Raw genomic sequence first — 17,062 nt, 5'->3', positions numbered from 1 at the left:
CGGCTGTGACACAGCCTCTTCGCCGGACTCTGCGTGCCTCGCGAGGTCATTGGCCGTCGTCTGTGGTCGCCTACTCAAGCCGATCCTCAACGGTCACCGCCCTCCGACGCCATCTCCACTGACCCCCCCCCCCCCCTCAGGCCCTCACTGGTTTAGCCAGGTGCGGTGCCGGCCGCGGCTTCCCAGGTCCCAAGTCACCGCGGTCCTTGCCTCTCAACCTCCGGACTCGAGCATATTTCATCTCCTACCTTCCTTATCCCAGCCTCTTCTATTTCAGTCTCGCCCTCCCTCCGCATGCCCACAGATCACTTCTCCATAACCCACTTCCCTCTGCCCGGCAGTCCCAATCGTCACCTACCCGGGCCCACGCCTCACAAGTCCCGTCGGTCCCTAGCCTGCCCGATCGCCCGACCTCGCCCAGAATGTCATCCTTACAATCTCCTGTCTTCCCCACGACAATCGGCATCTTCTCTCCTTGGGGGGAGAGGCCTTCCAGGCCTTCCAGAAGGGGGCATGGAAAGCTCTCTCCTCTCCACTTCCCCAGCCCAGCCCGCACTGGCTTTTAAGCCAGTGTGGTTTGCCCACTCCCCAGCCTCCGCGATTTCAGTCCGAACTGCCTCCATTCTGCCCAATCCGTAGCCTCCCGACCCCAGCCTCAACTGCTTCTGTATTGCCCACTCCACCAGCCTCGCCGACCCCCGTTTCCGCTGGCCTCAGTCTGCTCGTTCCTCAGCCCTCCCATCCCGAGGTTCGGCTGACTTCAGCCTCCCCACTCCCCCCGCCTCGCCAGTACCAGCCTGTCGGGCCGCTCGAGACGGTCACGCCCCGGCACGGGCCGACGTTATAAAGGGGCGGCGGCCGGCGGCCGGCGAGCTACTGCACCTGGGACGCCGGCACCATGCACTTCGCCGTGACGCTCGCTCTGCTGACGCTCAGCGTACCAGGTTCGTGCCGGCCGAGCGGTCGACTCTGCGGTATTTCTGTAACGCGGTACTGCAGACGGCTGTCATTCAGATGCGTCCGTTTGAGAGCCGGGCCCCTTAAACGTGTTCGCCCGACGTTATTCTTCTCAGGCGCCGCGCGTGAGCGATCTCGTGTGATGGAGGCGTTGCATCACTCAAGCATATAGCCGTCAGATAGCGTGCGTTTCTCAGGGTATCATTCCACGCTGTCGTCAACGTTAGTGACGTGGTCGCTTTGCATTGTGTGCATTATGCTTTGTAGCATACCGCCCTTAAACTTGACTGAACGGTGAGTAAAGATTACATCACTTGGCGTTCGCAGCGCACCGCGTCGTAAAAGCCAGACCAGGGTGCTCACGTGTCTCTGCTTGCACAGATCTGTTGAGCACCTTGAAATACGTGGACTTGGAATGTTGCTCTACGCTTTTCTACGTTGCAAGAATGACATGCAAAGCGTTTTGTAGCGATGGTTTGCGAATCCAGACTTAAAAGTCAACCAAGCTCATATTTATCATGATATGTTCCAAGACATCGTGAAGATGTTTCAACGCTAGCCTAACACCACTTTGTGTAGTCTGTCTCACGTTACCACCTGGGGTTGGGGTGAAAATATCTTCATTCCGCTGTTTTAGGATCTAATTGTCGGAGTGAAAACTGATTCAAACGGCAGTAGATGAGTCCGGTCACTTGTACATGCAAATCGCGAACTGATGTCTGTCAAGCACCCAGAATGTTAATATTTCAATTTTGCGACTTGCAACAAACGAGTGTATCTTCGGCTTCAGAATCATACTATCGTGTCAAAAAGGTTAAAAGTCAAGGTCAGGCCAATATAAAGATGAAGTCATTTCAAAGCTGGTCACCGCATCTAACCTAATTTTTCTGCTCTTCCGATCGTTCTGTTATCTAAAAGTCATTGTTACAGAGATGTGTCGCTATACCCACATAGTTGTTGTATATGGGCATAGCAAATGACGTTGATTCAACGCGCGTAGCTTGACCTCACATGACTTCTGATGGCGGTCAGGTGTGACCTTGCATGACCTCTGATAGTAATCAGGTGTGACCCCACATGACCTCTGATGTCGGTCAGGTGCGACCTAGCGTGGTGAGGCTGATCCAGGCTGGCAGATAGTCAAGCGGGAAAGGAATCTGCAGATTACTGTAAGCTGAAGCAAAATTCGTCGTAGAACCTCCACTGATGGCTTCACAATTCAGTGGCAAGACGTAGCTTTACATTTCGCTTTTCTCCAAAACATGTGATCTCTCATCACTTACCGGAGATTTTTGCGACCGTTTCTGTCACGGCTCGAAAAATATTCACCAGCCTGGGAAAAACTGCGTCGTTCGTAAGCTAAGTTCGCATCAGGTGAGGCAGTGCCGCACATTTAATGTGTCTGAAAAAACAAGACGATGAGCTATGGCGCGTTGAAATATTAAAGTCCACGTAATCCACTTCGCTTGTCAATGTGATAGAAACAGCAGACAAGACATGACGTTTGTAGCATGATACTTTTGACATGAAATGAACGTATGTGGCATTTCTTCGGCTGAATAAAAGCCCAATAGGCTGTTCAAAATAATTTGATAATTCTTATTTTGCTCATATATTTCTATTGGCAAATCAAAAGGTATGGAATAGACATGCATGTGTGAACAGAATGGCGACTAATCGCACTGTCGTTAATTGACTGAAAGCACATTCTCACAATCCATGGAAATATTCGCCAGGCTTTCTCGTCAGTTCTTTACGACACAATTGGCAAGGCCAGGGGCGCCTTACCCGTGACCGTGACCTGTTGTTCGGGCGCTTGTGGCCAGTGTTCGTGCCTTGCGATGGGCGGGCGGCGGGAAAACGGCAGCTTCATGGGGAGGATGTGTTTGGAAGCATCGTGACATCAGCATCGGCAAGATAGAAACTTACCGCGCCGAGTGGCGCAGCAGATGGCGGTCAAAAACCCCTGCTAATGGGCAGAGGGAGGGAGGGAGGGAGGGAGGGAGGGAGGGAGAGAGAGAGGAGAGAGGGGAGAGAGAGAGGGAGAGAAGAAGAGAGAGAGAGAGAGAGAGAGAGAGAGAGAGAGGAGGAGAGAGAGAGCGAGAGAGAGAGAGAGAGAGAGAGATAGAGAGAGAGAGAGAGGAGAAGAGAGAGAGAGAAGAGAAGAGAGATAAGAGAGAGAAGAGAGAGAAGAGAGAGAGAGAGAGAGAGAGACGGCATAGGGAGACCATTGTTGATGTCATCGCTTAATGACACGGCATCTCCATGTCAAGATCCAGCCAAGCTCACAGCAGACGATCGGTTTAACAGATATCCCGTATTCTGGTCGCGCTGAAGACAACAGCATCCGTGCTTGGCGCTTGCTGGTACTGAGGCGGAAAACTGTTCGCAAGTAGCTAGTACGCCCAACCAATAGCCAGAAAGGCCGCACACCTCATTTCGAGGTGATTACAGTCAACTATCAAGAACTAAAACATTCCGGCGCGCCGCGTCACCTGGGCTGCTGTACCACTGCGCACGACAAGCCGGTCGGTGGCTGAAGGGCCCACGTGAATAGCAGGCACATAAACCTCATGCGACGCACGGCCGCGGCGGAATCGTCTGAACCGCAGCTGCTGAGCCGAGGGCCTGCTGCCGCGTCGTGCTACGACACACCGAGCTAACCTTGAAGGCGGCCGGTCGGCCCCGGCTGCGGTCGGGACGGCCGGGCATCCGCCGGTGGAATCTGGCGGCGGCGGCCGCTGCGAGCCGGCCGGATCTGATCCGCGCCGGGAGGTCGCGTCCCCGCCGGCGCCGCCCCGCCGCCGCCGGCCGCCTGGCACTGCGTGGTAGAGCACGGCCGTGCCGCCTCGCGTGTGTGCCGGCCGTAGCCTCCGCCTCCGCCTCCGCCGCTGCGCAGAACTGGAGAGATGTGCACGGCGCGGGGGTGCACGCTGCAGAGCTCCACAGTACCCGACCAAATCCCTTGTCAACAAGCAAAAAGGGTCTGTCGTCGCGGTCCGCTGGTTCGTTATGCTAATCAAAAGTGCACGCAGCTCCAGGGAACCCTGAGCCGTCATTTTGCGTCGCGAGGTGCCTGGCACTTCATGGCTGCGCCGATGCCACGCTTCATGGTGGTGTTCCATCCGTGCAGTCATTTACGTTGTGCAAGCAGTCAGGCTGAAGGAAGGATTAATGAAAGACCATGTTTTTGTCGTCGATAATCAGGTTCCGGCGGCTTACCGCCGCCGCTCCCTGCCGCCGGCTGTCCGGGATGGCCGACGCTGCCTGCCGACTGCACGCTGCCGCTGTCTGCCGCCAGCTGTTCGGTATGCTCGTGCTTTCGCCGACTGTCCGGTGTATTCGTCCTCCTACCGGCTGACCAGTATTATTTTGCTTCACGCCGGCTGACCGGTGTATTCGTCCTCCTGCCGGCTGTCTGGTCTAGTCGTGCTCCACCGGCTGTCCGGTCTAGTCGTGCTCCTGCTGTCGACTGCTCTGTATGACTATGCTCCTGTTACCGGCGGTCTGGCACGGTTGTGCTCTTGCCGACTGTCCGGTACATTCGTGCTCCCGTCGCCGGCTGTCCGGCGTAATCATGCTCCTGCCGGCGGCTCTCTGGTATGTTCATGCTCCTGCCTGCAGTCCGGTATGGTCGTGCCTCTGCATCAGGCTGTCCGCTAGGGTCGTGCTCCTGCCTGCAGTCTGACAAAGAATTGCTCCTGGCTAAGGTTGACCGCTGCAGTCGTGCCCCTGCCGCGTGTCGGGTACGGCCATGCTCCTGCCGGCTGTTTGGTAGGGTGGGCTCCTGTGCTCGTGCTCGTGCTGACACTGCGCCGCCTCCAGTTGTCTACCACGGACCGTTGCCAATTCGTTCTGCCGCTGGGGATCACGCTGGAGGCCCTCGCCAATAGACTTCGCCGGTTGGGTCACCTCATGAGTACCCATATAGAATGGATTAGGGGCTGAGTTGTATTTAGATTTCAGGAAAATTACGGGTATGGGTGTGATCATGAGAACGATGTTTAGAAAATGTCAGGCAGATCCCGCAAGAAAGGTTTCACAGTGTCAGCGCTTGCGCTTCTTTTAATTTTAATGAGCTACATTCACGCTACTTTTGCAATTATCAATGCAAAATGCCAAGTGTGGCTGGAAAATTTCCTGAAACGTTTCCATGATTTAGAAGTTAAGTGGGCTTCAGAGCACAGAAGAGGCTTCACGGGCACGGCTGGCTCCTCGGAAGAGCCCAAACCGTTTCGCACGTGCAAATCTCACCTGGAATCTAGGGATGTGGGTCTGCCCCGAGACACAATTTTGCTTAGCCAAGACCAATATGTTTAAGTCATTACACAGCAGCAGTTGGGGGTAATCAGTAGTAATCAGTAGCAGCATAGGGTTATCACAGCGGTGTGTCGCGACTGCCGATCATATCTCTGCAAGGGCTGCCGGCGATTGACTCCGAGGGTGATTGAGGACATTGCATCCGTTTACTGGTCATGTCACCTCAGGCACACTTCTGGCAAGTTTTGGCCGTTAAAGCACCAGGGTCTCATGGCACCGTTGGGATTCGGCCCTGATTCCACCCAGCCTCGTCGACAACACTCGCTGTAGAGATGCTGTCTCCCAGCGCCGCGCTCCGTTAACGAATGCAGCATGCACCTTGACACAGCGTCTTCTCATCAACAGCGGACAAAAGGCTGTCGTTGGTCGCCGGAGCTTTCTCCAGACATGTGCTTGGTGAAAGGTCGACGCCCGCGCGGGGTGTCTGTCGGTCGGCGCCGCTCCCCGTCGGGTGTCGAGCCGGGCCCCCCGGCGGGCTCCGGCAGCGGCCGAGCACCCTGGTGCAGAGGTCACAGCCAGCGTCGCAGGCGATCAGGAGAACACGACCTCGTGGGCCGCTCAAACTGATGAACGCTTGTTTGGAAGATACTTGCAGTTCTCACAGAGAGAGGGAGGGAGCAACGCTGTTCTCTTGACATCAAGCGTGTAAAACATGTGGATTCAAAATGAAAAGGCGTTAAGGTGAAGACTTTTGCTAGTCTTTACAACCAAATTTCCTCTCCAAAGGAAATATTTCGACAGCAAAGGATATCAACAGGCATGTTCTGTCACCATGGCATACAGCAGCACTTTCAACTTCATGCATTTGTCTCATCTCCTTTGTATTAAGCTACGATAACAATTTCTCTCCAGTCTATGTCAACCAGCTTGTATGTCATCATGTAAGAAAAATGAATCTGACCAGCGCAGCCCCTTAAGAGAATTTTACTTCACCTGCATGACACATCAAAATGGAGCGATATCACGGCACCACGCATCCGCTTCGTCCGAAAAAATTGCCATGATTTTGCAGTATGCTGTCTGTGACTAGTGAAAAGCGCTGAAAGCATTCGGACGAATCTTACACTTAGATTAGATCATCAATCATTCTTCGGGACACAACCATATTATCCTGCCAAACATCGAGACTCATCAAGGGTTTTGACTTCCGTCCCTGCACCCATGCAACCGTTCACATGCATATTTTGGAGAAGTGTGGGTAGTATATACATTCCTTCTCATGAAATCCATGATTTTATAGTAATCCATGATGGTCACCGATCACAAATATCTCCGGAAGCTGGATTTGTTACCATCTGTACAAGGCTATCTAACGTTTGTAGTCCCTCCTTATATCAATGGAATATTTTGTTGTTTTTTAGAAATATTGCCTGTACAATAACGATTGTATCACGTGACGGTTTGGCTTTTCCTCGAATACCCATGATTTAAGAGCTGTACCTACATGAGATTTAAAGTGCACGCAAGAGCACCTTAAACGCAGGAGAGACATTCCAAATTTGTTCTTTTACCATGGTGATGTAGCTTGCCGCGAAAGGCGGTCAAACTGTAAAAAAAACCTTTGCCGTATTCTAAAACATGTAAGGCTTTCGTGAAATACCAATCTGAGCACTTACGCAGCGCTCCAGCAGCTAAAATATGGCTCCGTTGCATGGGCAAACTTAATCACTGGAGACTGTTGGGGCCCACGGTTGGTTTAATGACTCACGGGTGTCCAGCGTGAAAGTGACGACGAATTCCCACTACACGTAACCGTATGGTTAAGGTGCCGTCAACACTGGTCATACGCAAATGTGGTGGTGCAACACTGATTTAAAGTCTCTCGCTGCATATCACTTAAGCAGATACTTGCCCAAAGTGGCCTGCTAATTTGGAGATTGCAGCATAGCAACATGTCCCTCACACTAGCGCTACGAAAACTACAGTTATTTCTAACATCGATGACACGAGTAATGCTCAGAGCTCATCTGTGTCGCAGTGAATGCCTAGTGGACCGAGAGTACTCCAGTCGATCGTTTGTGCAGTGCTCCACTGATTGCATTAAAAGAAAATGACGCGCATCTGTGGCGTATCAAATGCAATGTTCTACAAGGAACGTTGTAAAAATCTTACTTTCAGAGTGTGCGTCTATCTGTAATCTACACGACGTCTTAGCCTGACATGTCTGATCTCCGGCAAAGCTTCTGCTTCCTGCTGAGCCGGCAGCTACCAGAATTGCTTACGGTTTTAAAACCTTTTGCCCTCGCTCCCCTCAGTACCATCACAGTTTCGGCCCCAGTCGGTGGAGCCAGCCACAGTTGCTGGGTTCTACCGGGTCCGCCGGCGGCCGTCCACCCCAGCCGGTGGAACCAGTCATGGCTGCCGGATCCGCCGGCAGCCAGCCACCCTAGCCGGTGCAGCCAGCCATGGCTGCGTCCGCCGGTGGCCGGCTGACCCCAGTCAGTGCAGCCAGCCACGGCTGTCAGATCCGCCGGCGACCGACCGACCCCCAGTCAGTGGAGCCCGCCACAGCCGCCGGGTCCGCCGGCGGCCGGCCGATCGCAGGCGGCGAGGTGTGGCGCTGCGCATTCGCCGGCGCCGCGGGCCCGGCCGTGGGACAGCGGCCGGGCCCGGCACTGGAGCGAGGTCGCCCCACAGCGGCCCTCGCGATGGCGGCCAGACGTCCGGCGAGGGGGGGGGGGGGGCTCCAAAGTGCGCGGCGTTACTGTTCAGTGACCGTCTGAAAGTGTTCTCGTGCTGTGTTTACGAGCAGAGTCATTCAGAAGTTAATGCGTCGATCATATGTGCACATGAATTGAAAGTTTTTAGCGCCTTATGCATATTCCATATATTCAAATCTGCTTGCCTGACATGGCCATGAGCTTCACAATCTGTCTCATGGGTTGAGGCAACGGTGATGTACGCTCCATTTAGGCGAGACCAGCTTGATATCCTATTGCCAAAATGCAATCGACGTGGGAACTTTTTCATCTGATCCTATCGGCCCAATCATGTTCCTACCATACCCGCGATCTGCGGATTTCCATCGGCAGTGACCGTGGAAATGGATTGCCACAGGGCCCAAGGAGGTAAACGTTACTGGTCAACCAATATTTAAACTACTAATACAAACGCCACGACTTCTCTCATCCCCTTCACACAGTCTGGCAGCTCCAACCGCGTCATGTACATATCCCAGCTATGAGTCTTAAAACTGAGACGTCGCCGACCAAGCCTATTGGCATAAGAGCTGTGCGTTAGACTTCCCTCTCGTTAAGCCATGTTGGCAGCTGTCTCCGATGCCTCTGACACGTGCGCTGGCGCGTGGCAGTCAAGCCGGCCGCCGCCGGAACTGACAGCACGCTTAACTCACCGCCCGCTCGCCGCAGCTCTCGGCCAGGAGAGCTTCCTCTGCCCGGACGACCTGCCCGGCTTCTTCCCGCACGAATTCAGCTGCGATAAGTACTGGAGCTGCCTGGCCGGCCAGTCGGAGCTCATGACGTGCGGCAACGGCCTGGCGTTCGACGACACCGACCCCACCTACGAGCGCGAGAACTGCGACTACCTGCACAGCGTCGACTGCGGCAACCGCACGGAGCTCGGTCAGTGTCGCCGCGCCGGGTGACGGAGCTCGGTCAGTGTCGCCGCGCCGTCTGACGGAGCTCGGTCAGTGTCGCCGCGCCGTCTGACGGAGCTCGGTCAGTGTCGCCGCGCCGTCTGACGTAGCTCGGTCAGTGTCGCCGCGCCGTCTGACGGAGCTCGGTCAGTGTCGCCGCGCCGTCTGACGGAGCTTGGTCAGTGTCGCCGCGCCGTCTGACGGAGCTCGGTCAGTGTCGCCGCGCCGTCTGACGGAGCTCGGTCAGTGTCGCCGCGCCGTCTGACGGAGCTCGGTCAGTGTCGCCGCGCCGGGTGACGGAGCTCGGTCAGTGTCGCCGCGCCGTCTGACGGAGCTTGGTCAGTGTCGCCACGCCCTCTGGCGGAGCTCGGTCAGTGTCGCCGCGCCGTCTGACGGAGCTCGGTCAGTGTCGCCGCGCCCTCTGGCGGAGCTCGGTCAGTGTCGCCGCGCCGTCTGACGGGCGCGTCCCGGGGCCTGTGTCCGCCCATGCTATCGCTCCGTCAGGCACGAGGGTAAAGTTTAAATGAGATGTGACTTTTGGGTTTTAAATCCGGCAAAAAGTTTTGCAACATGCATATACATATTGTTGTGTTGGGCGGGCTCGATTTGATCTCTAGTAGACCAAAAGAGTTTAACCAAAATGGGGTATATTAATCACAGGAGCATATAGGCATGAAGTCATCCTGACTTCCTACATCACTTAGACCATGTTTGATACGAATGCACGGCGGCTATAATCCCCGGGGAGGTAGCAGTCGTCGGTAACAGCAACGGCCACTAAAGATGTGTCAACATTGTGAATAACAATGTTGACAAGGACACGCTGACGTCGTGCATATCAACGACAGCGGAGGGTAGAAGAGCCGGAGTTGGAGTCAAAGGGAACGGGGGGAGGAAAAGAGCCAGCTACGTCGTGAATATCAACGAGAACTGAGGGTAGGAGTACCGGAGTGGCAGTCAAAGGGAGCGGAGGGAAAGGAGCCAGCTACGTCGTGGATATCAACGAGAGCCGGCTTACCTTCCCCGGCGCCGCCCGGACCACCACTGACCCACGGCCGACCCCGACCCCAGGCGTGACCTACTGCCCGGCCTGTGATTGGCCGGGTCACGTGACCATATAGCTTTGGGAACAGACGCGAAAATAAAAGGTCTCCTTACAAAAGAAAGGCAGCCGCTGTTGAGATTTGAACCCAACACGAAACGCGCGCACGCTCACAACGCAGGCGCTCTAAGCCATTGTGCCACCAGGACGATCATTACGCCCGCAGGTTAGAATGCAACTTATTACGGACACAACAATATATATATATATATATATATATATATATATATATATATATATATATATCTCTCTCTCTCTCTCTCTCTCTCTCTCTCTCTCTCTCTCTCTCTCCCTTTATGAAGCTCACTGGTTATGAGTAAAGCACTGAGGCATTTTCCTGTTGGCTGCGCCATCCCTGTACCACCTCGCTTTCCACCAATGACCTCCGAGTCTCCCGCGTGTGCCGCAGAGCCGCCTATCTCGTCGCCCAATTGCCCGCGCCTCTACGGCATCTTCGCCGACGAGTTGAACTGCAACACGTTCTGGTCGTGCTGGTCGGGCGAGGCCAATCGCTACGAGTGCCCGCCGGGCCTGGCGTATGACCGCGACCAGCGCGTCTGCGTCTGGGCCGACAAGGTGGCTGCCTGCAAGGACGAAGGTAGGTGGAGCTAGTGCTGCTTACCCCAGATGGCCGCGTTAGTGATCACAGATAGATGGCGCCAGCGGTGGCACTACGCGTCAAGCGCTCGGGGAAGGACCAGCCTTTTCCTGCGCGTTTCTCACCCTGTAACGCCCGTAGGCGTGATCGAGAATTTCTGAGGTGCTCCCAAAGCCCCACGTGACCGAGTGCATGGTGCTCCCGGCTGCTGATCGCCTATATAAACGCAAATGTTTAAAATCCCGTTTCACTTCACTCATTACACACACTCGCCGTGCCCTCAGAATATTAGCTAAGCTGTATTAGTCGCACAGCAGGAGAAAAGTCATGGTTCATGGCTATTTCCCGAATGCTCCACAGAGGAAGAGGGCCGTTTCGAGTGTCCCGCCAGGAGCAGCGGCATCGGCACTTACTCGCTGTACGCGCACCCGGACGACTGCCGACTCTACTACGTGTGCATGAATAACGCGCCACGCGAGTACGGCTGCCCGCTGGGCACCGTCTTCAAGATCGGTGACCTGGACGGCACGGGCCGCTGCTCCGACCCGCTGGAGGTAGAGGGATGGTGAGTGTCTTGTCCGCCCGCCCGCTTCCCCACCGCCGATGCTGAACTCTGTAATGGCTGCTGAGCTCTGCTGCGTTCAACATCATTGGACTTCCTGCTTTAATGCTCAATCATGTTGTGTTGGCCAGAATCGTGGCCAATTCCCCATTTGTATGTGTATACTTACCATAAAACCTTGCAGTCACGCCCAAAACGCGATATATTTACTACCAGCGACACTATAATAGGCAGGTCTACGAATGACCACACAGCGGTGTTTCACTTGTGACCACGTCGTCTTGTCTTTCAGTGAGGAATATTACGGCGACGTCGACATCAACGCCTTGAGGGCACTCGGCTTCTAGTTTTGTGGCTCTCAGAGGCTGCGCGGAAGTTCCCGTTTGGTTCATGAGCGAACACCTCTAGTCCAAGTGCCGCTGAGTGGTCCTGATGCCTCTCACATGAGGAAGCCTCGGCTACAGGCCTACCCAGCATAGTGACGAGGCGGATCAGAGAAAGACTCGGCTGCCTTTCCACCAGTGCCGGCGATGCTCGCTAGAAGCGTACGGCAGTGCAGTGGTTAGGAAATGACAGGCAAAAGCCATTCGTAATTGGTGTCTACGTCGGATCGCGCGTTACACTCCTCACTTGCTATTTTAAAGACGTATTTTATTGTTCGAAGCGTCAACATAACCGTTTCGACGAAAAAGCAAGATGCCTTCGTGCCGACATGGGGTTTCCCCATGCATGTATGACTATAAGAGACACTTATGAAACATAAGGCAAGCAGTCGCTTTCGCCATGCAAAAGCGACTGTTCTTTTGCTTTTTACATCCAGAGTCGTCTTCGATAAAAACAACGTCCCTCTTCAACCAAACTTTATCCGCTAGCTATTTCAAGTGGTTTAAAATACGCACGACGGGGTGCTTTTGTCGTGAATGGTATGCGGTAGCAACGACAGCGTCCTCTGACTTGATGCAATTGTCTTCACCTCCGCCAATCTACGTTCGTACGCTTGTTAGTGAGAAGCAATGAGCCATGTATCATGTCAACGAATGCGATAGCATGCTACTTGCGACGCGGCGCCCCCAGCTGCAGCCTCCGTCGTCCGAGGCCGTGTGGTCGGCTCGGCCATGGTCGAGGCGTTTCCCGTCCCCAGCGCGCGCAGACCAGGCTCTCTAACGGCTTTGTGTGGGCCCCCACCGCTCCGTACTTCAGCGCTGTTTGTCTGTGTCACGTGCATGTGAATTCAATGCGTCGTGATAGATGTAGGAGGCCGGTGTGTGTCTGTGAAGTTGTCAACCTGCTCAAAAAGCTTGTCTGGTGTGCGCATCGCAATCACTACCTAGGTCAATAAACATCGCATTAGACGATGAGCCATGTTTTCGGGGCGAGGGGGGGGGAGGCAGGGTAGGGAGATGAGACACAACCCTGATAGCCAGTAACGGCCGCTTCAGAGCTATGAGGTTATCTCTCAACGTGATAGGGGACGGGGTTAGCTTCCATGTGACCCCACTCTTCAAGGTTTCCTGGGGTGTCTTCCCAACATGTTGTCTGTTGTCCGTTCGCGTAATGAAAGCCGGAAAATCAGTCCGAGGGTTAAGAAGAGAGATCTGACCAGCGGGCTAATGCTACAGCCGTGGTGGGAGACCACTCTCAGGCTGATACTGAGGTGCACCCGCGCGGAGGTCTCTCACTGGGTTTGCGCGGGCGCTCGAGCGGGACTCTTGCCAGGGTGGGCATCAAGCCCTCTCCCAGATGACGGCCGGAGCAAGCTCCCGTTACGAGAATCTAGGACGAAGCAGTGAATGCGGAAAACACGGCGGATGAGAGGGTGGGTCATGCAGCCCTTACAGGCCATATTGACAAATACAATGGTTTGGTTTGGGTTGCAGCTCTTTCAGCAAGTACAGACCAGCTCAGGGACATGAGATGAAGGAGGGTGAATGAAGCTAGGATGAAACTGTATGCCCCTGGGAGTCCATTCGCCGAGACAGCCCGAACAGGAACTCCTGTATGGGGTATGTGCTCCGTTCTCGGACGGGTTTGGCTAGGTTGCTTGGATGAGAGCCATTTCGGCCAGTCATGACCATACCAGGATTATGGTATGAAGGGGAGGAGATAACGGTGGGGCAGAGCTGCACGCACCGGGGTGGGGGCGGGGGGGGGGGGGGGGGGGCAGGGGGGCTTTCTCCGAGTCTGAGGCCGTTCAGGGATCCTATTCGGGATTTATGCTCAGCGCTCGGACGGAGCCCCGCCAGGGGGCGCTCGGGCCCACTTATGACTAATGCAAGCGGTCTGCCCCGGACAAAAGGGGTATCCCGAGGATTCAGAATTAACCAAGCATGATAAATGTGGAGCGAATACTCAGAATACAATACAATGCCCCACGAGAAGGTGAGTATGAGAAAAGACGGGCGGACTTGGTTATTATGGATAACAGTGGAACGCCGCCATAGATGCTTGAGTGGGACAGGACTACATGCACCTTGGGACGCATACTTCGAGTCTCAGCCCGCAGATGGATCCCACTGCAGGGGACGTGGGCTCGGCGCTGGTACGAGGACCACCACCAAGGGGCGCTTCGGCCCACTCGAGGTTGTCGCATGCAGCCTGCCCTGAACTGGCGGGGCGTTGCGGGATGCAAGACAAAACGAGAAATGGAATGAAAGGGGGGATGAGAGGGGCGGATGAAATGATGTTGCAATGATCTCACATAAGGGGCTGCTAATAAGCAGCCGGAATGGGTTGTGAACTATGGGTTAAGTTTTTCTCTGAATAGATAAGGCCCATTCCTGGCGGCTTTAACACAGCCGGTGTAGTGGGTACATGTCGGGTAGCCGTGCCTCCAGGGTCACAGCCAGAGCCTTGTTAAGGGGGAGGGGGACGCAGGGTTGAAAAAGGTCTCCCTGGAGATAAAAGCATCCCAATATCTCCGCATATGTGCCAAATGGTTCTGAAAAGTCACAGTTTTTCAGATATTTCTGTTTGTTTATGACTTGACAGGAACAAAACCAAAAGTTAGTGGAAGATGCAACTACGTTTTTTAATTTGCTGTCAATAAACTGAAGGAAGCGGACGTTAAATTGGCTGCATGGAATAAACATCCAGTGTCATTCATGTTGCAGTGACTCATTGGCCTCTTTCTGAATCCAAAAACGCAGTGGCTTTACATACCTTGTTTCTTGGCTCTACAGAAATATTGAGGGCCTCGTGAACATGCATTGCATATCGAAATGGGGACCAAAATTTGCATTATCATGACCAAAGCATATTCGTCTGCAAATATTTAACATTAATAACAGTCATATCACAATGCCAGGCAGAGCCAATTGGTGGAAAACATAACATAGTCTTGAACATCAACGTTCGCCAGTCCTGGAAACAAAAAATCCTTGACGCCCGGCGTTGCAGTCTCCATAGGCCGAGGGACGTTGGCTGCGCGGCTAACACTGGGCAGTGGTCAGCGGGCGGAAGTCATGACGTCACATTTAAAAGAAGCTTCTTTGACCGCTCCAGACACCATTCGCGTGTTTGGAAGGCAGGCCGAGTGTATATTTCACCTGCATGATTTTTGTAGTGACAAAAGGAATGGACAAGCAATTGCAGCATCGTTAACTGGTCCTTACATCTGGTGGTGAAAACGGAAGAGTGAAAATAAAATATCTAATGTCGTAGTGCGGTAGCTGTCAAGCTGTTCAGCGGTCATTCTCAAAATTATTAAGTGAAATATACGTCAAAATCTCATCTTTGAATGGTGCAAAATGTTTTTGAGAAACTTTTGAAGGCATGATTTCACGACGGCTGTTCGCGCGCGCCTGGCGCGCCCATGATGTTAGCAGCACGCGGCCAACGTCGTTTGCTTCTATCTAAATTGCAAGCATAACCATAGCTTCTCTTGCTTCTAAGATTGCTGGCACACGAGCTCAAAAATTTTGATTTTATTTCGGCACTGGGTTCTGCAAATCGGCGAACGTTCTCAGACAAACTGGGTTGGCCTTTTTAATTTTTGATGTTGTTTCAATACACTCTTTTGAACACCAATGAGAGCCCTTATATTTTTACGTGACGGGGACCGTCGATAACATACTAAGGGCTAAACGGCATTTTATGCCAGCGCGGAGTGCCAACCAGCTGCTATTCCGGTGATACGGGGGCGGGGTCCCCTGGTGGATTCAGAGGCCATGAGAGGGATCCATCACGTATTGATCCCCCCCCCCCCCCCTGACGCGGATAGCTGGCCCCAGGTCGGCTAAGAAGCCGTGATTGACGCAACAAGATTCCTTATCGCCGTAGGTGCTCCGAGTAACTGATACCTGCAGAATACATTTCAGTTTAACGAGTCTTTGGGAGGAAATAGGAATGAGCCCCCCCCCCCCCTTGTGCAGACTCACTACAAGTTCGTATATCTCTTGTCAATGTCCCGAGGGCCCCGGTCAAGTTCCGAGCGCCCCGAACAACGCAGCGCAACTCTGGTATTAGATGATTCGTCCCTGCTGTGTTCAGCAGATGCTCCCCAGATTCCTGCTCTGTTCAGTAGATGCTCCCCTGGCCGACTCGGGACCCTTTCCTGGCATCCGACCCCCTTTTAGGCAGCGTGGATCCCTGACCAACACAGGGGTCCCCTCATCGTGGCAGGCAGGAAAATGCTAATCGCGGGCGGGCTCATATCGACACGAAGCCAACTGATGGGTGTCGGTAGTTTCTAGCTGAAACAGAGGCTCGCATTGTCTCAGGGAATCCCAATCGGTGCTGGAGTCCTTCCAACTGGTATCTGGGATCATGGCTCTGAGCACCGAGAACCTAAATGTGGCCTACAGTTGCCTTAATGTAGCCTATGTGGTTCTTCGAGATCTTCGGGTCCTGCATCCTTCCAATCGATCCTTGATCGTCGGTCTCGAGGGACCTCTTGAGGCCTGGTTCCTCTTTAGGCCTCAGCTAGCACTGCCACTGGCCTTTTCGGGGCCCCTTGCCATTACAGAACCCCGTATTAGACACTGTGACACCTAGCCAACACACTGGCTTATCGTTGAATCAGGAGCTTCAACCAATGTAGGTCACGGGACCCGGTATTATCCCTGCTCGGGAAATAGGCTCTCAGACCGAAACCGGAGCCTGTTGTTCGGTACTGGTGATCCCTGATCAACAGAATTCCCACATAGACTCGGCAGGGCTATACTCGTCCCCTCAACACAATCGCCGGCTAACTCTTCGGGCCCTCAAAGCAGGCGATTGATCATAGTCCCTCATCATAGATAATATCATATCATCTCACCTCACCTCAGATCATAGATCATAGCATAGCCCCCTCCCGCGTAGGGAAGGGGGAGGGGTTATGCACCCTGTGCCCCGCCCTCCCCCCCCCCCCCCCTTAGCCTTTGTCACTTCATGCTCCTTCCAGTAAATATAAAGGTGTGACACAAAAATTCACTCAGACAACAACGTGCCGACAGTAAAATGTGAGTTGTATTGTCCGAAATTCAATGTTAAAACACATTGTTCGAAATGGCCTTCGATGCCAAAGCGCTCAAAACTTCGCCACTGTCTGAAGGTCGCGCCCGAAGGTGTAGTTTGCTATAATGTAGATAGATGTCGCTAGCGAAAAGCGCTGGTCGCCCAAGCCCCGCACCCTACACATCGATGAATACAAAAACGCGGAGACTCTGAGTGCTTTTCTGATTTGAATGCATGCTGTGAAATATGTGCTCTGATCTGTTCACGACGCATAAGCAATCACAACTAATCCGCAATCGAGGTGGTCACGTGTCTTCATAAGTCAGTCACGGTCACGCCCTTGGCTCCCACAACGAGCTGGGAGGTCCGCCAATGTCGTAACCGATTGATGTAATGCAGATTATCCTCCAGCCTTTCCTCTCGCCTCTCCAATCACATGGCCAAGGTGAAAATTCCGTGTCTGCCAAGGTGATTGATGTGCATCTGTCGGAC

The 17,062-nt window shown here is 53.8% G+C and overlaps 1 protein-coding gene across 1 annotated transcript; it reads left to right on the top strand.

Annotated features, from left to right (window-relative positions):
• Nucleotides 1–798: 798 nt before the first annotated feature.
• LOC119100916 (protein obstructor-E) lies at nucleotides 799–12,492 on the top strand. The gene is made up of 5 exons (XM_037224117.1): nucleotides 799–944; nucleotides 8,646–8,858; nucleotides 10,384–10,572; nucleotides 10,933–11,137; nucleotides 11,427–12,492. The coding sequence occupies exons 1-5, from the start codon at nucleotides 899–901 to the stop codon at nucleotides 11,479–11,481; spliced, it is 708 nt and encodes a 235-aa protein (XP_037080012.1). The 5' UTR covers nucleotides 799–898; the 3' UTR covers nucleotides 11,482–12,492.
• The last annotated feature ends 4,570 nt before the right edge of the window (nucleotides 12,493–17,062 follow it).

Source organism: Pollicipes pollicipes, unplaced genomic scaffold (assembly GCF_011947565.3).
Source record: "Pollicipes pollicipes isolate AB1234 unplaced genomic scaffold, Ppol_2.1 Scaffold_4881;HRSCAF=5763_pilon_pilon_pilon, whole genome shotgun sequence".
Classification (NCBI taxonomy): Eukaryota; Metazoa; Arthropoda; class Thecostraca; order Pollicipedomorpha; family Pollicipedidae; genus Pollicipes; species Pollicipes pollicipes.
Note: the sequence above shows the minus strand (reverse complement) of the source record. Positions and strands in the feature narration are given on the sequence as shown.